Source organism: Sphaeramia orbicularis, chromosome 24 (assembly GCF_902148855.1).
Source record: "Sphaeramia orbicularis chromosome 24, fSphaOr1.1, whole genome shotgun sequence".
Lineage (NCBI taxonomy): Eukaryota > Metazoa > Chordata > Actinopteri > Kurtiformes > Apogonidae > Sphaeramia > Sphaeramia orbicularis.
This window is the reverse complement of record NC_043979.1, coordinates 35,817,993-35,843,661: the sequence shown is the minus strand read 5'-3', so window position 1 is coordinate 35,843,661 and position 25,669 is coordinate 35,817,993. Positions and strand designations below refer to the sequence as shown.

The following is a 25,669-nucleotide window of genomic DNA, read 5'->3' as shown; positions in this document are numbered from 1 at the left end:
TCTAAAACATAGAAGTTAGACATACAAATTTTGGAATTGATATTATTTATGTATTCTTATGTTATTATTTTAATGAACCGGCCCACTTCAGGTCATTTTTGGGCTGTATGTGTCCCCTGAACTAATATGAGTTTGACACCCCTGTTTTAAACCAATTTTCTCTGTTTGTATGATAGAGATAGTGTATAATGATTCCAAATCTAAATAGAAGATTAACTGTTTTTACTTTGACTCACTTTTAAAGCATTGCTCATATATAGAAATATATGTCAAACCTCACACACAAACTCAGGTAGACTCACAAACATACACACACATATTGCCAGGGGAATTGGGGTGGAATGTAGATCAGATGTCTCTGTCATCCAAAGCGCAGAGTTTGGCCCGTAGAAAAGGGACAGTATTGAGTTCCCTCTAAATACGACTGTGTGCGTATGTGCATGTGTGAGTGCACTGGATAACCAGATGTACCCTCGCCGTTGTTTAGGGGAATGTTAATGACTCTAAGCTTGGATCCATGACAAGTATTAGTATAACCATAGCTACTGTGGTGGCCTTGGCCTCTTTGCTGGGCAGCTCATTTATTTCACTTTAGTCTGCGGTGCTTTTGTTTTGTTAAAGTATACAGGAAAATGGACGCTGGGGTTTGCACCTGTAAATAAGTAGCCCAAGCAGGTGTAAGTTCACCAGTATGTGTGTGTGTGTGTGTGTGTGTGTGTGTGTGTGTGTGTGTGTGTGTGTGTGTGTGAATGAATACATGCTTGAAGCCGCAAAAAAGGTCTAAATGTCATTTGTCATGATTCACAATCCAAACAATACGCTATGGACATGCCCTGAAGTGTGTGTGTATCGCTGAGCAAATGTGTACGTTTCAGTCTTAAATTTTTTAGTTTAGTTTATTTATTTCGAATATGCAACAAAACCATGTAATCCCACTCAATCTTTACAAATGAAACAAATTATAAGAAAACAAAACAAACAAAAACCTGTACATATACACGAAAACAAAGTGTGACTTCATTTGCATATTCGAAAAGGAATGGGAGGAAGTATAACTTGAGACAGAGGTGGCATGTAGGGGTTATAAGGGTCATAAGTCTAACATAGGCGTCAGACAGAAAATAAAGAATGTGTTGTTGTCTATAAGCATTCAGAGGCTGCTTTCAAGGAGCCTCAGCCGGCGTCAGGTGGACTCAGCCTCGCAGGTGGACTAGGAATGCACGACAGGTAAGGTAGGTAGGTGTAGGTGTAGGGGGTGAGACGGGGCTGACCTGATATCTGGTTTCAGACTCCGGATTAAATACAGTAGCTGAGTTTTTGTTGGAAAATGGACTCTTCTGTTACAGTCATACAAAGACCAGATTAGAGGAGAGGACGAGTAGGGTTTACTTTCAAATCTCATGTTCACCTTGTGTGCGTTCAGATCCATCGCACAGTGGTGTGCAAAAATATTAGAACACTTGTCAAATCTTAAGAAACTGGTGCTTTATTTTTTTTCCCAGAGCCTGAATTTCACTTTTTTTACCATTGCAAAAGGTAAAGGCAAAGGTACTGAGAATATTTCACCTACAAATTTATCAGTCCAGTCCTTTTTTTTTTTTTACATTTTACTGTAATATTTAGTGTGGCCCCCGACTTTGGCAACAATCTAAAGAAACTCTAAGGCACAGGTGTCAAACATGCGGTCCGGGGGCCAAATCCGGCCCGTGGGATGAATTTGCAAAGTGCAAAAATTCCACAGATTCACTTTAGTTCAGGTTCCACATACAGACCAATATGATCTCCAGTAAAATAATAATAGCATAATAACCTACAAAAAATAATGACTCCATATTTTCTTCTCGGTTTAATGTGAAAAAAATATCACACTGTCTATAAATAATGACAACTTCAAATTTTTGTCTTTGTTTTCAGTGTAAAAAATAACATTAAATTAGGAAAATATTTACATTTACAAACTATCCTATAAAAATAAAATGTGAATAACCTGAATAAATATGAACCTGAAATATCTAAAGAAAATTAAGCACAATTTTAACAATTTTCTAAGTATTTAGTGTCTTTGTAGATCTGATCCATAATGCACATGTAGAAATGATAAGTTGAGGCATAATATTGTTAATATTGCACTTATTTTTCTTAAAAAATTTCAGTTTTTTCAGGTTATTCACATCTTTTTTGTTTGGATAGTTTATAAAAGTAAGTATTTTCATAATTTAACAAGGTTTTTTTTTTTGCACTAAAACGAAGACAAAAATTTGGAGTTGTCATTATTTGTAGGTTATTATGTTATTATTTGATTGGTCCGGCCCACTTGAGATCAAATTTAGCTGAATGTGGCCCCTGAACTAAAATGAGTTTGACACCCCTGCTCTAAGGAAACTCTCTGGAACGAGCTTTTGAGAGCATGGAATGACATTGGAGTTGAATCTCTCAGAAAATACATCGACACAATGCCAGAAAGATGCGTTGCTGTGATTGTTGCCAAGGGGGGCCACAATAAATATTAGAATAAAATGTAAAAAAAAAAAAAAAAAAAAAAAAAAAAAAAAAAAAAAAAGGACTGGACTGATAAATTTGTAGGTGAAATATTCTCACTACCTTTGCCTTTCATTTTTTTTCATTTTATTTATTTATTTATTTAGACAAGGACAATGCACAATATAAATTAACCTTAAAAAGGAAAGATGTAGTGTTCCAAGTTCTAACACTAGCGCTAATTTCCACCTGTAGTCCCTGGGAAGGCTGATGTTATCATTAAAAAAAAGACATTACTAAAAACTAAAACATTAAAAACAGTAAAAAAAAAATAAAAAAATGCGTATTTATAACTCCATCTGTATATCATTAAAAAAACAGACATTAATAAAAAACTAAAACATTAAAAAAAACAGTAAAAAAAAAATGCATATTTATAACTAGGGGTGTAAGAAAATATCGGTTCTGCAATATATCGCAATATTTCATTTCACAATACTATATCAATGTTAAAAAGTACTGTATCAATATTTTTATTTATTCAAATGCAGATATTGTGGAGGTTCATTTTTTGTTTTTTTTTTGTTTTTCTTTTATTTATTATTTTCTCTTTTATTATTATTTAACACTCTTTTATTAAATAGTGTTAGTTCCTTTGTTGGGATTGCACAAAAATAACATTCTGATGTTAGTTATGAGCTAATAGAATATGAACATTTGAACAGGTTCTTAAACTGTAATGTCTGTAAAACAATTTAAGTTTTAACACAGGAACATTTTGTGATATAGCATTAGATCCTGCTGTGATCAAATAAAAATGTGTTTTGTGTTTGTACATATTTCTGGTGTAATTCAATTCTTCAAGGAAATAATCATTTTAAAAAAGAAACAAAAAAATTGCCTTTTTAACAGTATCGTGATATATCGTGATATATCATATTGTGATCCTAGTATTGTGATTTGTATCGTATCGCCAGATTCTTGCCAATACACACCCCTGTTTATAACTCCATCTGTATAAACTATTCATTCACACCCAACCATTCACTCTTATTCATCCCACTGCAGTCTGTCACACACACTCTGAGCATGTTTACATTACATTACATTATGGCTACAGGTTTGGTTTGAGAGTAGCTGTTTTTTCACCATGCGGAAGAATGTGTGATACCTTTTGCAATGGCAAAAAAGTGAAATTCAGGCTCTGGGAAAAATAACAAAAACAAAAACACCAGTTTCTTACAATTTGACAAGTGTTCTAATATTTTTGCACACCTCTGTACATATACCGCATGCACACCTTGTTGTTCTAGTTCACTCATTACACGCTGTTCCATCTTTATGCACACATACACCTGCATACACAGACTTCAACCACCCACAAACACCTCCTCGGGCTGTTTCAGACTCTGTAGCGGTGCCCTAAGTGGGATTTCCCCTGTCAGCTCCCTCTTTGATGTGGCTTCCATGTCACCAGTAGCAGGAAGTGAGGTCGTCTTGAGTGAGAGCTCTGACACACACCATTAATTAACTTTAAATGCTTTTTTCCCTCCTTCTACCCTCCTGTTTGTAAGGCTTCGTGCGTCATATACGTGTTTACAACTTTGCGTTTCGGTAATCCGAAGCCAGGCTGACATATTTTGCATGTATTTGTTTCGTACCTATTTGATTTTATGTCTCTTTAACCCTCTCATGCACAGTGGTCACTCCAGTGGACAGTTCTTCTAGAGCTGTTCTCTTATATATTCATGGGTTTTGTTGTTTTAGTTCCATATCAGCCGATACAGTGGACTCATGCACCATGTCATACACTGACATTCAGACCATTACTGTCACTTTGCTGTTCTTGATAAAACTGATCTGCACTAACATGTTTGAGTGTAAACCACTTGTTTGTTGTTAGACACAAAGGTTTGGTTTTTTTTTTGCATATTATCTCTATGAAATGACTAATAACTAGCATTAGAATATGTTAAAATGTGAGAAAACATCAGATTAGCAGAATTGAAAATGTTTTTATTTCATTGTTTTCATATCACTTTCTTACGGAAGAGGATTAAGGCCACTGGAAAATAAAAAAGGTGTAATATATATATTTTTTTATTATTATTCTGAGAAAAAAGTCAGGATTCTGACATTAAACTCCGAATTCGGACTTTTTTTTTTTTTCTCCAGAATTCTGACTTTAATCTCAGAATTCTCTTTTGGTTTTTTTTTGTTTGTTTTTGTCTTCAGAATTCAGACTTTAAACTCAGAATTCTGTTTTGTTTTTGTTGTTTTTTTCAGAATTCTGACTTTAATCTCAGAATTCTGACTTTAATCTTAGAATTCTGTTTTGTTTTTGTTTGTTTTTTTAGAATTCTGACTTTAATCTCAGAATTCTGTTTTTTTTTTTTTTTTTTCCAGAATTCTGTCTTTAATCTCAGAATTCTGACTTTAATCTCAGAATTATGAAATTTTCCTCAGATTTCTGACTTTAAACTCAGAATTCTGACTTTAAACTCAGAATTCTAACTTTTTTCTCAAAATTCTGACTTTTTTCTCAGAATTCTGACTTTAATTTCAGAATTCTGGCTTTTTTTTTTCTCATATCAAATACATATTGGACCTCAGTTTATAGTATTTTTTTTCCAGTGGCTCTAATTCTCTTCCGTACTTTCTGATATTGGGTTTTAAACACACATTTTTTTACTTCAAATATTAAATGCTTGGACAGTTTTGTAACTCCTTGAAAAAAAAAAACAATCACATTGTTTTTTTCATGCCTAAGGAGGAATAAAAACACTCAAGAAAAAAATCTTGCCTAAGGTTCTCATAAGTCATGAAAGGGTTAAATGTGCCTTTGAATGTTCCAACCAGTATTATAGTAATCTCCTAAACTCCACTGCTGCCTGAGGTGTGAGATCAGCACCTGAAGTATCGCACCTGCCCAGGTGAACCCAACCCTGTATCATGTAGAGAAACATCACATCTCAAAGCGGCAGTAATGAGCCAGTGCGCTATTTATTTTGTCACTCTTACAGAATCGCCTTTAATCTTTCAGTTAATAGTCTAAATCTGAAGATGAGAGTTGAAATCCAACACCTCAACATCTCAATTCAGTTTATTCACATACGATATAAAGGATACAAAGGCGATATGAAATGCGAAACCCTGAAAAGCTATCTGAAGCTTGAGAATAGGGACCGAGACACTAAGTAGATAGTATTTGAAATATATCACATATTGTCTAGATTTAAAAAGAATACTAAGATTATGCAGTTATTTCCAGATAGCTAAAAGGGTCAAAGTAGGTTTTGGTGACTAGATTTTCTTCTCTGAAACAAAACAAAAATCTAGTGGTTAATTGATTTTTTTTTTTTTTTTTTTGTAACTCACTTTTTATTGTTTTTTCTTTCTTTTCACCCATTTAACATTTTCCAGTAATACAACAGGATATAGTTATAAGAAAATATATCAATAAAAATATGAAAATCAAATGTAAAAAAAACCCAAACAAAAAACAGCAAAAAAACAAACAAAAAACCCCCCAAAACACAGAAACACATTCAACAAACAAAAACAACAACAACAAACAAACAAAAAGTATGACAAAAACAATAGAGCACTGTCAATTTTGTTATACAGGATATGTTGTTACATTATAACTATTTCCAGGTGACATAGGACCAAGGCCAGGACAATAAAACATTTGCCATAATACATCATGGTATTAAATCCCAGTCCCTTAAATTACTATAGGAATACCCAACACTGCAGTGGATTTTCGTTTTAAAATAGAATTAAAATTATTATTATTTTTTTTTTCTTTTTCAGTGTCAAAACAGATGAACCAAATTTAAAAAACAGATTGATTTTCATTTTCTCTTCCTAATAATGAAAAATAAAGTTACAACCTGACAGAGATGTAAAAATGGACCAAAAACACCTGTTTGGTTTTTTTTTTCATTTTCTGAGACCAGACGTTGTCATTTTCAAAGAAAAAGCGCTAATGTCTAGGCCACAAAGATTCTTACGAATGATGGGTTTGTACAGATCTTCCAGTTCGTACGAAAACTGGAGTTCGTAGCAAGGTTATAATAGTTTTGGATTTTTAATTATAGTTTAGTTTTAATTAGTTTTGACTTTTTTTTCTCTTATTCAGTTAGTTTTAATTAGTTTTTAGAGCAGGTTTGTTAGTTTTTATTAGTTATCGTTTTTTTCTGAATGCTTAGTTTTAGTTTAGTTTAGTTTAGTTTTAGTATTAGTTTTAGTTATTTCATATATTTTATCTTCCTCACCATCCTATTCAAAGAAATTAGTGAGGCATGGATATGGGTTACCCTGGACACTTTATTTGGGGGTCGGGTTAGGGCGGCTCATGGACTGAGCAGAGACACAATGTACCGTACAACGTATAAATTCCCTATAGCAGGTTGAGGTGGGGTGCAATCCATACACAACGTCACTTACGTGAAACAATGCGAAGATGTGCAAAGCATGAGAGGAGATGCACAAAGCAGCCAGCAGTTAAAGCAGATAGAAACATATATAACCAGCTAACCAGCAGTTAAAGCAGATAGAAACATATTACAAACCAGCTAACCAGCAGTTAAAGCAGATAGAAACATATATAAACCAGCTAACCAGCAGTTAAAGCAGATAGGAACCTATTATAAACCAGCTAACCAGCAGTTAAAGCAGACAGAAACATATATAAACCACTTATAAACATATATAACCCAGTTCCTCATCAGTAAACCACACCTTAGCAGATCTCTCATCTCTTAATCATCTCCAGTTCCATTATTAGCTAACTTTGCTTCATTTCAGTTCAGCTAGCTGTAGCTAGTAACATCAAACGTTTTTTAACATTCTAACAGGTTCCATACCTCTGTAATTGGATTAGTTTTCATCCTCCTCTTTTCTCCTCTTCTAAACTGTGCAGTTCAGGGCTTGGAAGGCCTTTCATGGTGATAAACTCTCCAGTTTTAACCTGGATGCTAGTTCAACACTGACTCTGACCTTTAGCTCTGCTCTGTCTCTGTCACTCACACGCACACACATGGTACGCCAAAAAAAAACCAACAAAAAAAACCCGACCCATGTATCACTACAGTAAACCCCAGACAGGACTGTGCTGCTGTGTCCCAGCTTTAGTCTGTATGTTCCAGGTAGAGTGGGGACCAGAAGACGACTGGAAACCACCAGTGACCAGACATGACAGACTGTGAAGTGTCGTATGGTGTCACCAGCTCAAACTGCTGGAGCGAAATAAATCAATTTCATATCAATCCGACATTGACAAAGACGAAAATGAAGGGAATTGTATCCATAATTTTTATACGTTTTAGTTAGTTTTGTAAGCTCACGATACAGTTTCAGTTAGTTATCGTTTTTTTTCTTTTAATTAGAGTTTTTATTAATTTCAGTTAACGAAAATGTTTTTTCAATTTTAGTTTTCGTCATTTCGTTCGTTTTCGTTAACGATAATAACCTTGGTTCGTAGACAATGGTTTTCGAGAATCTATGAAATCTAGACATCGTGATTCATACACACCCATCATCCATACAAACCCATGACACTGTAAACCATGTGTCTTCCTGTATTTAATTTCCAATATTCTATTTAGATGTTCATGAAAATGCCCAGTAAATTCAAAGGTAATTAAATCAAAACAGAGAAGACTGAAGAAAAAGTGACCTCTTCAGCAAATCTATCATTAACTGAACATAAAACAAGTGTCTCCATCCACTGTCATTGATCCAACTCCATGGGTTTTACTGGTGAATCAGTGTTGTAGAAGATGACAGTGTTTCCATGTTCACTACGGAGCCTATGAATGTCCAAATAGGTCGCATCTGATGACCATGAAAAGATGACAAACTGCAGTTTAAACCAATTATTCACACGTATTGATAGGAATAACGGATCAGCGAGTATTAAACTGAACTGAAAACTGCAACAAAAAAAAAAAGTCGAAACTTTAACTCATAGAAACCTGTAGGAACCCTGTATATAGAATATCGTTGAATCCAAAAGCCCTGAAAAAGTCTTCCAGACAAAAACAAGTGCTTGTACAGGCTTCACAACAAAAGTTGGCCCTCTTTGATCCTGTCTTTTCGTCGGTGTTGGGGTGGGAGTGGTGGAGTTGGACAGGTCTTGGCGGTGATGGAGAATCCTCAAAGAAAAGGGGCCAGCCTCAGCCCTCCTCTCTCATCTGCCCCATTACCATCATCACACACCTCTTGACATCTAAATAGCCCCCCAAGCTTGGCATGCAGAGTCTCAGATGGCTTTTTTTTTTTTTTTTTAAGCAGTCGTTGAGCTTTCACTTTTGAGTATGTACTTCATACAAGGCCCACAACAAGATACAGTCACGGAAAAAATTATTAGACCACTGTTGTTTTCTTGAATTTCTTGTTCATTGAATTTCTTGTTCAAATATAATGATAACAAAAATAGCTCATAAGAGTTTAATTTCAGAGCTGATATTTATCCATTTTCCATGGTTTTCTTGATAATAACTCAAATCACTTCAGTTCTTACATCAATATCTGTGGCATTGTACTGACAAAAACAGTGCTTTTAGGCATTCCATGTTTTCTTTTCTGTCTGTTTTAGTCACATAATACACTCAGGAGTTAGTACTTGGCTGCATAACCATTGTTTTTGATGGTCTAATCTGCAGATGTTCATTAAAGCTCAGATTAAAGTTGAGGGTTATTACATCAAAAACAGAGAAAACCGAAGAAAAAGTGACTTTTCAGTAAAATACATCATTAACTGAACATAAAACAAGTGTGTCCATCCACTGTCATTGATCCAACTCCATGGGTTTTTCTGGTGAATCGATGTTGTAGAAGATGACAGTGTTTCCACGTTCACTAAGGAGTCTCTGAATGTACAAATGGGTCATATCTGATGACCATGAAAAGACGACAAACTGCATTTTACACCAATTATTTACATGTATGATAGGATTAGTGGATCAACAGGTATTAATTATTTTATGCTTTGTAAAGCTTTTGGTTCTTTATGGGTTAATATATTAGTTTCATTTTACTGTATATGTTTGAGTTTCAGCTCATTTAAACTTTTAATACACTGTTTTGATATGCTAACTTAATCTAACAGCAATGGATCACATTCTATAAAATTGTTATATGTTTGTGGCTTTGCTTTTTTGCGAGAACCACCAAGCTTTTATCTTTTTTTTTTGTAATGTTCTTACATCAATACCTATGGCATTGTACTGCCAAAAACAGTACTTTTAGGCATTCCAAGTTTTCTTTTCTGTCTGTTTTAGTCACATGATACACACAGGAGTTAGTACTTGATTGCATAACCATTGTTTTTGGTGACTTTTGATTGTCTAGTAATTTCTTCCATGACTCTAGATGTTCATAAAAGCTCAAATTAAAGTTGAGGGTTATTACATCAAAAACCGAGAAAACCGAAGAAAAAGTGACTTTTTCAGTAAAATACATCATTAACTGAACATAAAACAAGTGTGTCCATCCACTGTCATTGATCCAACTCCATGAGTTTTTCTGGTGAATCGATGTTGTAGAAGATGACAGTGTTTCCACGTTCACTAAGGAGTCTCTGAATGTACAAATGGGTCATATCTGATGACCATGAAAAGACGACAAACTGCATTTTACACCAATTATTTACATGTATGATAGGATTAGTGGATCAACAGGTATTAATTATTTTATGCTTTGTAAAGCTTTTGGTTCTTTATGGGTTAATATATTAGTTTCATTTTACTGTATATGTTTGAGTTTCAGCTCATTTAAACTTTTAATACACTGTTTTGATATGCTAACTTAATCTAACAGCAATGGATCACATTCTATAAAATTGTTATATGTTTGTGGCTTTGCTTTTTTGCGAGAACCACCAAGCTTTTATCTTTTTTTTTTGTAATGTTCTTACATCAATACCTATGGCATTGTACTGCCAAAAACAGTACTTTTAGGCATTCCAAGTTTTCTTTTCTGTCTGTTTTAGTCACATGATACACACAGGAGTTAGTACTTGATTGCATAACCATTGTTTTTGGTGACTTTTGATTGTCTAGTAATTTCTTCCATGACTCTAGATGTTCATAAAAGCTCAAATTAAAGTTGAGGGTTATTACATCAAAAACCGAGAAAACCGAAGAAAAAGTGACTTTTTCAGTAAAATACATCATTAACTGAACATAAAACAAGTGTGTCCATCCACTGTCATTGATCCAACTCCATGAGTTTTTCTGGTGAATCGATGTTGTAGAAGATGACAGTGTCTCCACGTTCACTAAGGAGCCTCTGAATGTACAAATGGGTCATATCTGATGACCATGAAAAGACGACAAACTGCATTTTACACCAATTATTTACATGTATGATAGGATTAGTGGATCAACAGGTATTAATTATTTTATGCTTTGTAAAGCTTTTGGTTCTTTATGGGTTAATATGTTAGTTTCATTTTACTGTATATGTTTGAGTTTCAGCTCATTTAAACTTTTAATGCACTGTTTTGATATGCTAACTTAATCTAACAGCAATGGATCACATTCTATAAAATTATTATATGTTTGTGGCTTTGCTTTTTTGTGAGAACCACCAATGTTTTATCTTTTTTTTTAATGTTCTTACATCAATACCTATGGCATTGTACTGCCAAAAACAGCACTTTTAGGCATTCCATGTTTTCTTTTCTGTCTGTTTTAGTCACATGATACACACAGGAGTTAGTACTTGATTGCATAACCATTGTTTAATTTAATTATTTTTTTCCGTCACTGTAGATATGCAAGATACACCAACCAAGACACAAATAGTAAGACCTGTTATTGCTCAATACATAAATTTAATGAAATTTCATAAATGGAAATCATAAAGTCATCCTCAAGTCTCAAATTTATAACATTCCAAACATAAACTGTGAGTAATTCTTCAAATTAACTATGCAAATAAATGTTTTTACTAGTAAATTATTATTTACTTTAGAAATGAGGTGAAAACATGATACACATAGTTAATACTTCATTGCATAACCATTGTTTTTGATAACTTTTGACGGTCTAATAATTTTTTCCGCAGCTGTATGTACGGTCCTGCTGGTTGGTTTCTGGTGTGATCACATTTGCCTTCAGAAGCTGTGCACCAGATGGAAAATGTGCCATAAAGCACAGCTGCAGTTCTAATTTAACACTCGGCTTTTGGAAGCCTGTTTGAGCTGTTAGGGCGCAAACTGCTTCGCTGTAACTCTATCTGTTCATCTCAATTACTTTGATGTATACAGAGCAGATAAGTTGCAGAATAGCAGTGTGGTTTTGGACATTGTAGCTTAGATTAAATGTACTCTTCTGTGTGTTTCAACCCGTACAGAAAGAATAACAATAGGAGATGAATTTCAGTGAGTGAATTCTTTTTGGTGGCTTTTTTTTTTTTTTTTTTCTGAAACATCATCCCTTTTGATCATATCGCAGCTACAAAATATTTAATTCTAATTTTATTTTTACAAAGAAACAGGTTTTCTCAAGGTTTAGGTCAAAGGGTTACCACCGATTGGAATTCAGATATGGTGTTTGAATATATAAAGTAACATGTTGACAGTAATAACACACATCCAAAGAGTTGACTGTTTTTGTAAGTGCCACCGACTGAAAAAATAACCTGCTATCAACTTACAAACACAGCTGGAGAAAACTTTCCGTATGCATGTGTCATGTACATGCATGCATGGATTTATATATGTTTGTCAACTTCAAGGCTATACACTTCTACAGTTCTTGAATCTACGGTTACAGTAACATGTAATCCCACCGAAGCTGAAGTGAGTGAACCATTTACAGTAAAAAACAAGTGGGAGAGTCGTCTCAAATTCATTAATAGCGTTTACAGAAAAGACTTGGCGTGTGCACGTTCTTTCACCCCTATCACACCTTGTCAATGTACGTCAGTTTTCTATTATACAAAGACGTAATCTCACAACAATTGCTTAAGCTTCCCTATCAAATGATATGTATTGCAGGTGAGTCAGAGTAGAAGAGGAGATGAGTGCTTTTGACGACTTCGTCCGCCCATTGTGTTGGAAATTCCAGGGAAGGTGTGAGTGGGTGGATAAACTTGGAGGATTGTCATGGGATGTTGCTAGGGGACGATTCTGGGAATTTTGTCTGTTTATATGCTCAGAGGTGTGTTTTTATTCCTGGGTATAATTTTTCGATGTACAAACTGTGAAAAGGGACGCTTAATTGCTGCTATTTGGTTACATTAGTTGGTCAAATGTTCATGTTCACACTTTATGAGCCATCCAGTGTCAGTTTCCCCCTGACTCCAATTCAACAACTCACAAACTTATATTTTGCACTCTGTATAAAACTGACTAATCTGCACTATGTAAAAAATTCTGACTATTTGCACTACAATAATATATGCATAAACATATATTTTTACAGGCTGTATCCCTGTACATATCCACTCACTGTATAAAAACTCCAATTTGCTATACAAAGCTAGATATGTCCACGCTGTTCTCTCTCTGGATGTTTGGGGGAAAAAAAAAAATCATTTCCAATCCCTAAGACAATGGGACAGAGACAATCAGAAATGTATTAGCCTCACTGAACCTTTGTTTTTTTTTTTTTTTTTTTTTTTTTGATGTAGAATGTTCTTCCTGAATGTGAACACTGTGAGGAATGTGTGGCAGATTGATGTGACCGTAAAATGTTATGTCTCTTCCGCTTCAATAAAACATAAAATTAAAAAAAAAAAAAAAAAAAAAAAAAAAAAGAAGAACAAAGGCACAATAAAAATAAAGCAAAATATACACAGGATTGAAAAAAAACCTCCAATTTGCACTTTCTGTACATGTTACAATGCAAAACCCACTGTAAATAATATATACATAAACAGATATTTTTACAGACCGTATCCCTGTACATATCCACTCACTGTATAAAAAATCCAATTTGCACTTTCTGTACATATTACAATATAAAACTCACTGTAATTAATATATATATTAGCATATATTTTTAATAGACCAGATCCACACATCCACTCTGTATAAAAACTCCAATTTGCACTTTCTGTACATATTACAATATAAATCCACTGTAAATCTCAACCTATTGTTGTCCTTGTCTCTAGTAGAATGTTTCTCTATGTTAGGGCTGCACGATATTGGAAAAAACTGATATTGCGATGTTTTTTTAACCCTGCAATATGAAAAAATACTCAGGAGGATATAACAGCTGTGTGGTGCTGACGCAAATGGTCAAATTAGTTGTGGTTCATCTCACTGAACACACGTTTCAATATCATACCTTCTTGTAGCTGAAATAATTCCAGATAACTGGCGTTGCTTTTCTTTTTGGCACCAAGTCTTCGTATTCGGTGATTTTCTCTTGCTTGTTGCTCACTTTTCAATGTTGTTACTCACGACTCACTCCATATGCGGAGGCGTGGTCTGCTTTGGCAAACTGATTAAGAACAATTGTGATTGGTGGATCGCTGTGTGCAGTGTGTGTCAGGTATCCAGGTTGAAATTAGATGAAAACATGTTGAGTTCATTTGCCTCCTATATCGCAGGACCTGCAATGTGACTATTGTGCACACGTACATCGCGATGCCGATGCTCAAATGATATATTGTGTAGCTCTACTCTATATTATATTGAGGTCCACATCAAGATTGTTATCTTTAATGAAAACTAATGAAATGACGAAAACTAGAATGGAAAAAAACATTTTCGTTAACTGAAATAAATAAAAACTATTATTAAACGAAAAAAAAGATAACTCACTGAAACTGTATTTTGTGCTTACAAAACTAACTAAAAGGAATAAAAATTATGGATAAAATTCCCTTCGTTTTCATATTTGTCAGTGTCAGATTGATATGAAATTGATTTATTTTGCTCGGAGAATTTTAGCAGGTGGCACCATACGACACTTAACTGTCCGTCACTTCTTGTCACTTGTCATTTAGACTCATTTTCTCGTCCCCACTCTACCTGGAAACATGGAAACTAAAGTTGGGAAAAATCAGCAGAGTCCTAAATGTGAATACAACAGCGAGGAAGATAAAAAAAAATATGAAAAAACTAAAACTAACTCAACAGTCAACCACTTCTTCAAGAACATGGAGGGAACATTGCTGGAAAAATATAATTCGATTTTTCACAACTCCTAAAATTACAGCTAAATATATGTCCAGAGTTCAGCCTTGTTGGAGACAATGTGGAGATATCAGTGTAAATTATGCACGTCTTTTGGTCATGTCCTAAACTTGCATCATTCTGGGATAATGTATATTCAACAATTGTTAAGATATTGGGTTATGCAATTCCTAAAACATGTTTGGTGATGTATTTTGCATGTATTATTGGTAATAATGTAAGAAAAAAAATGATAGGTATTTGTTTAAAATACTATTAGCAGGCTGTAAAAATACTATTACCAAAAAATGGTGCAGATTAGAAACACCTACAACTAACGATTGGATACAAACTGTGAATGGAATATTTGAGATGGAGATTCTGACGCATAGACTGAGGACTCAAGAAGAACAGTGTCATGATAAATGGAAGAAATGGACAATTTTCACTTCAACGTCACACTACTAAAAACAATTGTTAGTCACCAGGTTTATTATAGTCAATGTATCCCATATGTCCCCCATGTTTGTCTTGTTTTTTGATGTACATAAAATAAACAATAAAAATAAAGTAAAAAAAAAAAAAAGAAAAAACTGAAACTACAATAAACTAAGCATTTAGAAGAAAACAAAAACTAATAAAAACTAGCAAACCTGCTCTAAAAACTAATTAAAACTAACTGAATTAGAGAAAAAAAAGTCAAAACTAAATAAAATTAAACTACAATGAAAAATCCAAAACTATTATAACCTTGGTCCACATGTGATTGGGTTCATGTTGTCCGGGTTCATGTTGGAACTGTATGTCGTGAGCAATGTAAAAACCGAAGCCAAATTCCTTGTATGTGTTCACATACTTGGCAAATAAAGCTGATTCTGATTCTGATGTTTAGAGAACTTTCTGCTTGCTTACACCGGCAGGCACAAAGTTACAGTAACTGTATGATGGATGATTGATTTGACCAAAAGAGCAGAGCAGCATACAGGTACTGCTGGTACTGGGTAGCATATCAGTACACCAAATGCATGCATGACAGATAAACAAACATCCTCCTTACAGTAGATTTCCTAATTTATGTACACCTTGATAATGCAGCATGTGTCAGTCGCTTCAAAGCTGTAAAAGAAATCGTGTCTTTGCCTGTCTTCTTATTTGTGTCTTTTTGTACCTGACCTTATGTTGTGATCGCTCATGAGTGAGAATACGTGTGTGTTTGACCAGGAAACTCCTCCTTTTCCTCGGTTGCTGCTTCTCATGACTATAGACCTTCTCTTCTGAGCCACAAGCTTGTCCTTGTTGGCCGGTTGGAGGTTAGAGGGTGGGTGCACAGGCTCGGAGGTGGTTGAGGGTAAAGGTTAGAGGTAACTGGGGTTATTCATTCCTTTTCCTTTCTGTGTGTGTGTGTGTGTGTGTGTGTGTGTGTGTGTGTGTGTGAGAAAGAGAGAGCGAGGATTGTTGTATGCTTGTCTGTCTGTGTTAAAGCCGCTAATGAGAGCCAGAGGAGGTCAGACCCTGAGGAATGCATAGAGATTTGCAGTGTCTATGGGTGTGTGTGTGTGTGTGAATATACTTGAGTATGTGTGCACACATCGGCATGAAGAAACAGCGAACAAGGAATAAATATGCATGTCTCCATCCTGTTTTCTCTTTAAGTCTCTATCTGTCTCTAAGCCCCCAGCCCCATCCATTCCTCCGTGGGCCCCCTGCTCAACTAATCACCCAACCAGGGAATCAAAGCTCTGGCTAATGGGGGCCTGTCTGTCAGTGGACTCCGCTGTCAGTAAGGAAGGTTTTCAGTGTGGCACATTGGCTTAAACAAGCCCTCTGGGAAGAAAAAGAAAGACCGAAAGCAAATTAAAGTACATCAGGCACACCAGAAGGTCACATTTGTACATATAGTACGTACATACCACATACCACATGCATATCTTCACACATATGTATAGACATGTCACGATTCCATTTCATTTGTATATAGTTGAGAGGATTTCTGATGAAAAGTCAAAAGAGTTAGTCTTCATTTTAAGGTTCAGTATGTACTGTTTGAGCATTCTGTGTCCTTAAATCAGTGGTTTCCAACCTTTTTTGACTCGTGTCCACTTTTTTTTTTTTTTTTTTAATTCAAATGTTTATTCAGAACATCTAGCCAACTACGCCTTTAGGAAACAAGACATACATACATGCATACAAACAAACAAACAAAAAAACATTTTAATGTCACAAATTTCTGTCGATCCCAGACATTCAAACAGAGACATTTTTTTTTGCTCAAATTTATCCGTTTTTGATCATGTAATAGTTTTCAATACTATGTTTCAAATAAAGGTTAATTTTAGACAATATTTAGGCTATATAATATATATTATTATGGACGGAGGCAGAAAAGCCAGGTGGAGATTACTGTGAGAATTTTATTTTCCTTGGTCAGGATTAGGGATGTAACGATTACCGGTATAACGATAAACCGTGGTAAAATTGCAGATGGTTAGTATTGCTGTTTAAATTCTAATTATCATGATAACCGTGTTTGATTAACGCGTTTTTCCAGAGAAAACGCCTATGTAAAGATCTGCTTTTATGTCAAATATTTGAGTATAGTTTTAATTTGTTACAATTTTAATTTTATATACCTAATATTTGGACCCAATATTCACTTTTAAAGTCTGTGAAAAGGTTCGTTAAGCATCGTTGTGTTATTTATGCAATGAATTCTATACATTTTTCAAATTGGGTTTTATATTTTTTTTGTGTTTTTTGTCCTTTTATATTGATATAGTAGGTTAAAGTGAAAAATTAATAGGCAGATGATATAGATGAAGTTGTGCTGAAAAAAAGATCCCAAACATGGGTATAGTAAACATTTGTTTATATAGTATATAAAGGCAAAATCAAAAGGACTGAAAAACGGACGAAATAGGCTCAGACCCCTAAGGGTTAATATTTGAATGTTTCTGCCAATAGAAAGTACATTGTGCCAATTTTATTTGTTCTTTTTTTGTTTGTTTTTTTCCCAAAATACAACTTGGTTAAATTATTTCAGTGTGTTTATTAGTACTTTTTGAACATTTTGAGCACAATTTCAATAATACTGTGATAATAATGATAACCGTAGTAATTTACATACAGGGGACAGATTAAAAACAACACAGACAGAGACATGGACAGGTACTCCCAGCAGCTCGATGATCATGATTAAAACAGACTAAAAATAAAAGATAGAAAGCAGACTAAAATAAATGAAAGTCATCAAATATCACTAAAAATGCTAATATAAAACCTGTACAAAGCATGATAAAAACATCATGATATAGTGATACAATATAATACAATGAGAAACAAGTGAAGACCACTTTGAAATAAGCTAGGACCCAAAAATTAAAAAAAAAAAAAATGAGGTGCATCATGGCTTATTTAAGATAGAAATAGCAGGGACAAAACTGTTCCTGTAGAGCGTAGTCCTGGAAACAACCTTTCTTGTGTCATTACTCAGAAGTAGGGTTGAAGATGGACCTGTGGAGTTGAATTAATGAAGAATTCAGACCCAAGCAGAGCATTTACCGTTTATGGAGACCACAGGGAAATGTTTTAAAATACATAATTCCATTTAACCCTGTAACGCTGAACGTATCATATTTAATACATTAGTTTTGAAGCCCTCTACATGATCAGTGTGATATTTTTTTTCTTGAAAAACCTGATGTATACAATTAGGTACATGCAATACACAGATAATCCACCAGAAGGGAGGAATTCGTTCATCAGAGGCCTTTCCAGGGACACTACAAGATTGTCATTAATGAGGAAGGAGGCAGAACTTTGCCAATTTTGAAAAGGAATTACCAATTTGTTAGACAGGTTTGTGTTATATTATGTTTTTGTTTGTTCAAAAATAATAATAATTGAGGATTGAGACCCGATGTATCAAATATGATACAAAATTGAAAATCATGCATGGAAATTTGATATTTGAAAATAAATGTTTGTTGGTTGTTTATAATGACCAATAAAGGCTCCGGTTTCAAAGAACTGGAATTTTCTGTCAATGATTTAATGGTTCAGGCTTTACAAGGTTACAAAAACTGTAAATGCTATACTTGGGTCTTTTTAGCTTAAAGTTTTTTATCTGTTTATCTGTTTTATTTATTTATCTGTTTTTTTGGGGGGTGGCTTTTTTGTTTGGTTTTTTTTTCTCACGCCTATACTTTTTATTGCTTCCCTGCTGTAATGCTTTTAATGTTTTATGTAAAGCACTTTTAATTGTCTTGTACATGAAATGTGCTATAGAAATAAACCTGCCTTCCCTTGCCTTGCCTTAAAAAAGCAAAATGTCACTCCTTTTAAATCTCCAGATCTACATATTATTCCGGTAATTAGACTTTTGCATGTGTTGTTTTGTTTTATGTTTTAGTTGACAGTGGGAACTGGGTAACCTTTCTGATGTGTTGTTATCCAGTTACACATATTGCCCCCCCGCTGGTTTCCTCCTCATCGCATCCTAGTTGGGAGTTGTCAGCTCCAGCTGGTTAGTGTCCGGTTCCCCTGTTCAGCGTGTCCAAATGGACTGACTCAGCTTCACATTCTTAAGAAGCTTACTGCAACAAGTACACTCATACTGGATCATGACCATGGAGAGTGTCACTAAAGGTGTCACTCATGTGATTCTACTTCTTGTAATTCAGTAAGGTGGGACTGCACACCAGTTAAAGAATTCCCAGTGTTGACATTATGCATGACCACTAGATTGCCCTTTTTCACTTCCTGACTGGGACATTAACCTTTGACCCAGGCTATATTTCATTGTGGTCTGTTGATGTGTGAGCCAAACCTTAACCAGTCTGTTGTCTCTACCTTTCTGATCTCACTCAGGGGCCCGACTAGGCAGACAGCGCAAGTACCCAGTGTCCACTTTCAAAGACACGTCTCCTTGTGTTGTTTTTAGGGGTTAGTGGGACCGTGGGGGGGCCTGGGAGCCATTCATGTGGAACCCACGTCCATCCACATTCCCACAGGACTCTAATTAGTGGTCCTCACACGTCGGTCTGTGGTGTCGTAAGGTGGAACATGGAACACTGATCAGACGAAGTGAAGTTTTGGTTTTCAAAATTCATAATATTATCAGTAGAGGATGAACATACGCTATGTAACTCCAAACCAGAGCCAAAAGGATGATCATCAAGCTTCTACTTAGGAAATTATAGACTCTTTTTACCCTTAGATGCACAAGTAAATAAAATTGCAACAGGTCTTAATGCTCAATTCTGATTTATTTGCTGAAATTCAAATTTTTGCATGGTTGTTCACATTATAATTGAAATGCATAATTGGATTGACTCATGTGTGGACAGTATGTGGTTCTGAAGTGACCCGCATGCAAAAAATGAAGACGTGATGTCACACACAGTGCAATGTGTTTACAAAAGTAAGTCTTTTCACCTCCCTGAAATAATTACCTGTCTTTTGTTTAGTTTTTTTTTTAACCTAAATCATCAAATACTCCATTTCTGGTCAAGTTTTTTCTATGTCCTGAAAAACCTGCAAAAATTACTTTAGTATTATTTTAGGAAGGTGATGATATGGATCTTGCTGGGTCCTGCCTCCTCCAGTGCAGAATTGTGGCATCTGTCACATTTCAGTGACATAAAAGTCAGACCAAATGTGTCACATTACAAAACATCAGTTATGTACCCGATTTAGGACCGCATATGAAAATGGCCTTGGTCTGATCTGTTTAGACTATCATTAAAAAATGTGATATAGGTCACATATGGGTAAAAAGTCAGATTTGGGCCACTTTTACCTGGGTACTTCTACAAAACTGGTCCCTAAAAACAGAACATGGGGGCTAAAAATTTAAACCAGATGTAGACTAATGTTATGAAGCAAGTTTGGAAGCACTTTGGGTCTATTTTAAAAATAAATTCTTACTGAGATAAAAGAGAAACTATTTTTCAGATAAAACACATTTTTATATTATTTTACATTATATTTAAAACAAAAATCTGTATGTAACACGGTCAAAAGGACACGAAAATTACGTGCTACTATTTTTTTGAATATCTCTTTATTCTCTCACAGGTACATTTTGGGAACTGATCTAATTATGCAAGGCAGTGTTAGACAAAAATGACCACTGTTGCAAAATCATTTGCAATTTATTTGTGTTTAAATGGGCAGGTTCCGCATGTAACGCAAGTGGACACAATGGGTTACATACAAAACCTGGAATGAAACTGCAGATTCATGAAAAACCCACACGTCTGGATTAGAAAAACCACTAGGATCATCAAATCTAACATAGTGTCTTTATTTATAGCGCTATATAAGACCATTTCAAGCAATGTTTTCAAAATAAAACCTAGGTAGTTTTTTCTGTTCCAATTTTGGTCCTATTTTTGGCCCCAATATTTTATTAAAAATTCATTAATCTGGGATGGCTCAAAGTAGGAGTATAATTTTTTTGCATTTATCTGAGGTCATCATTAGGTACACCCTGAAGGGAAATAAGTTTAAATTTCTCTTTTATTATTGGGTCTAAAAAAGGTGGCAAAGTGCCAAGTACCAAAATGTACCCAGTTTCATAGAAGCATCCACCTGCAATGTGAACATAGCAAATGAGATACTGATCTGAATATTGACATTATATATATGACATTCACCTTCTCTTCACTCCTCCTACTGTCTTTAAAATCACATTTGTTAAAAATAGACCTGTAAAACCAGCTTTATAGGCTCTTTACAGTCCATTTTAAAGTGTGCAGACGCAGCAGGTTAGGAGATCACTTTCCGTCGTCCCATTCTAAATGTGTGAGAGGAGGTAAAACAGAGCAACAAAAGGAAAGAGACGAGCGTCATTCCACACTTCCCACAGGATGAGAGCATAGGAGAGGGTCTGAAGGAGCTGGCAGGTTCTTAGTGATGATGTATGAGAGCCCCATCTATTAGCCTGTCTGGGATTCATACACACATGTTGGATCAGGTATCCTATAGACAATGTGAGGCCCCAGTAAAGGTTTCTATATGTGGGTCTGGTGTGGATGTAGTAGACTCCATCATGGAAGCTGAGAAAGGCTTTTACGGGAAGGAGTGTGTGGGGCGTCTGGTGGACTGTGTGTCTTTACCTGTTATAGATGACATGTGTTATATGATGTCATGTAGTCCCTTTGTGGCGGGAGTGCTTCTTGTCCATCAAACACTAAAGAAGCCAGAAAGTGTTAGCTCATACAAAATATTGAATGGGAGTTGTTGGAGCCAAAATCCATTTTTGTTAGTTTATTCCTTTTGTTTGTTTTGACCTTAATTTCCTCCGCCAAGTGAAACAGCGGAGGTAATGTTTTCATCGGGGTTTGTCTGTCTGTTAGCAAGATAACTCAAAAAGTTATAGATGGATTTGGATGAAATTTTCAGGAAATGTTCATACTGGCACAAGGAACCAATGATTAAATTTAGGTGGTGATGGTGGTGGTGGTGGGGGCCTGATCTGCCTTGGTGGAGGTCTGCGCTCTCGGAGTACTTTTCTAGTTAATTGTTTAGTGGGTGTGGCTGTGATGATGACCACATGTAGAATTCATCATGGGTGTTGGTATGGGTGTTGCAAGGTTACATATACCTGCCGTGTGTGTGTGAGGACAGCCCCAAACAATTTTCTGACCGTGAGCCACATCTGAAATTAAGTTGGTTGGCGTTTCCAGTGTTTTTTATGTTAAGGAGCCTATTTTGTTTGTTTACAGGGTGTATTAAAAAAAAAAAAAAATTATACATTTTGAAAAATTACCCCCAGTTCTGCATTTCATAATTTTGGGAATTTTCTTTTATGGACGTCGGTAGGTAGGGGATTGGTGGATATTTGTCCAAATTTACAGACCCAGGTTTTCATGCATGAGTGAGCAGAGGTAAATTGCACAATCCAAGTAAAAACTGGTTTGCATGAAGTAGCGGTGGGATTTCAATCCAATCAAAGGTCATGGGAGGGGACAATGGGCATCCATCTTGTTTTCCACAAAATTGCCAGGTTACAGCACCCTGAATCGGGCTTCTTGCTGAATGGTATGGGTTGGTATGGTTAATGTTGTAACCTGCCAGTTTTGTGGAAAACAAGATAGATGCCCATTGTCCCCTCCCATGATCTTTGATTGGATTTAAATCCCACTGCTATTTCACAAAAACCAGTTTTAACTTGGATTGCGCAACTTGCCCCTGCTCACTCATGCATGAAAACCTGGGTCTGTAAATTTGGACAAATATCCACCAATCCCCTACCTACCGACGTCCATAAAAGAAAATTCCAAAAATTATCAAATGTGGAACTTTGGGTAATTTTGTCAAAATGTATAGTTTTTTTTTTTATATACACCCTGTATAGAGAGTATATAGAGCAGGGGTGTCAAACTCATTTTAGTTCAGGGGCCACATTCAGCTAAATTTGATCTGCAGTGGGCCGGACCAGAAAAAAAATAACATAATAACCTATAAATAATGACAACTCCAAATTTTTGTCTTTGTTTTAGTGTAAAAAAAAACGAAAACCATTAAATTATGAAAATACTTACTTTATAAACTATCACCAAAAAAAAAAAAAAGAACAAACTGAAATTTTAATTAAAAAACGTAAGAAAATTTAGTGCAATTTTAATAATATTATTCCTCAATTTATCATTTCTACATGTGCATTATGGATCAGATCTACAAAGACACTAAACACTGAGGAACAGGCAGAAAAATTGTTAAAATTGTGCTTAATTTTCTTTAGACATTTCAGGTTGTTCACATTTGTTCAAGTTATTCACATTTTAGTGTTACAGGATAGTTTGTAAATGTAAATATTTTCATAATTTAATGTTATTTTTTGCACTAAAACAAAGAAAAAATATTTAAGTTGTTAAGTCTAGATTTTTTTTTTAACTTAATTCAAGATTTTTTTTAACTTAATTGAAGATTTGTTTTTGGCTTAATTGAAGATTTTTTTTTCTTAATTCAAGATTTTTTCCTCAATTCAAGCTAAATTTTTTTTGCTTAATTCAATTCAAGGCTATGGAAATTTTGCACTTGGCAAAAACATCCCAGGGGCCGAACTGGACCCTTTGGCGGGCCGGATTTGGCCCCCGGGCCGCATGTTTGACACCTGTGCTATAGAGCAACAATTCTGACCTGTAATGAATGCTTGGATTTGATATTTGTCAATAAATGGATTGGCATATCCAAAGACAAAGAAAACCATCCGGACATTCATTCATGCACGCATAAAAAAATACAACAGGTTGAACCCTTCCACACCATAGTAGTAACTAAAGGTAAAGCCACTGCAGGAGTTTTTTTTTTTTTTTTCATTGTGAATTTTCATTTCCAAACATGCATTTATGTCAGATAAGTCGATAAATTGGTGCCAATGGGACGCTTTCCAAAGTGTTGATATCAGCAGGATTTGGCTCCACTAGTGGACGATAGGCTAATTCTCAAATAGAATTAATCACTGTAAAAAAAAAAAAACAGACCACTAGATGATTGTCTCTGAGGTAAAAAAAAAAAAAAAAAAAAAAAAAAAAAACTTGTACAGTTGTAGAAAAAAAATGATTAGACCACCCTTGTTTTCTTCAATTTCTTATTCATTTTAATGCCTGGTACAACTAAAGTTACATTTATTTTGACAAATTTAATGATAACAACAAAAATAGCTCATAAGAGTTTAATTTCAGAGCTGATATCTATCCATTTTCCACGTTTTCCTTGATAATAACCAAAATCGCTACAGTTCTTTCATCAATATCTATGGCATTGTACTGACAAAAACAGTGCTTTTAGGCATTCTATGTTTTCTTTTCTGTCTGTTTTAGTCACATGATACACACAGGAGTTCGTACTTGATTGCATAACCATTGTTTTTGATGACTTTTGATGATCTAATATTTTTTTCACAACTAACGTGAACAAGAAATTGAAGAAAACAAGCGTGGTCTTAATTTTTTTTTTCTGCAACTGTATATATAGCTGACTATTACTTTCACACACTGGTTGGTATGGTTCAAAAGAAAAAAATACCAGGGCAGTCAACAAGAAAAGAGCCATTAAAGGTTAAAAACTCTCCTTTTCCTCATTTTGGCGGTGCCTGTAACTAGTCTTTTTTCTTGTCTCTCTCTTCTGACAGACTGCCAGTCAGCTGTGGCTTTACAGGTTCTCACCTCCCGCTGTCAGGGAAAGAAAAGCTGCCTGGTTCGAGCCTCCAGCAGAGACTTTGGAGATCCGTGTTACCCGGGCACCAGGAAGTACTTAAGTGTCATCTACACCTGTGGTGAGTCTTAACCTAGTTTTACTATAGACTTAATTTTCCTGCCACTAGGGGGTGATGTTCGCTTAGTAATCAGGGTGATTTTGTGCAATGTTGTCTGTGATGAAGTAAAACAAAATGAGGTGTTTGACTTTATGTTTGGGTGGATGATGGAAAATGGTCTCCCCTTTTGATCTATTCCTCACCCCTGGGCTAATTCTGACCTGTCAGGGCTGTAATCCATTAACCACAGGCAAGACACACTGAGATACACATAAGCCACGTTACCCAAACACCTCCTACACCTCTGATTGATCAATCAACGCCTTAAACTGGAGTCTCTGAAAACTGACCAGAGGGACTGGCACAGACTCCAGCCACATTTTTAAGCATGTTGCATTTGGCATGTTTTTGAAAGGATAGTTTTTTATGCGATCTATGTGCCCCCTTCAACTGTAAACACATCTAAGTCATGCATCTTAGCTGGAATAGATGAAATTATAGTGACTTCCTGAGCACATTTTTCAGCCTCTATATGTTTATGTTTATGTTTATGCATTTGGCAGACGCTTTTTTCCAAAGCGACTTACAGGGGAAAACCAATTAAATCACTCAATCAATCAAATTTTATTTATGTAATGCCAGATCACAAAAAAAGTTATCTCATGACACCTTATATATAGAGTTGGTCAAAACCAGACTCTAAGCCAATTTACAGAAACCCAACAGAATCCTCCAGGAGCAAACACTTGTGACTGGTGACAGTGGCGAGGAAAAACTTCCCTTTAACA

At 35.2% G+C, this 25,669-nt stretch overlaps 1 protein-coding gene across 1 annotated transcript in view; it reads left to right on the top strand.

Moving 5' to 3' along the window:
* The window catches only part of eva1aa (eva-1 homolog A, regulator of programmed cell death a), a 165,941-nt gene that overhangs the window by 53,823 nt on the left and 86,449 nt on the right, over positions 1-25,669 (top strand). Inside the window, exon 5 of the mRNA XM_030129145.1 lies at positions 24,759-24,902. Within this exon, the coding sequence (XP_029985005.1) occupies positions 24,759-24,902 (144 nt within the window). The remainder of the gene's footprint in view (positions 1-24,758; positions 24,903-25,669) is intronic.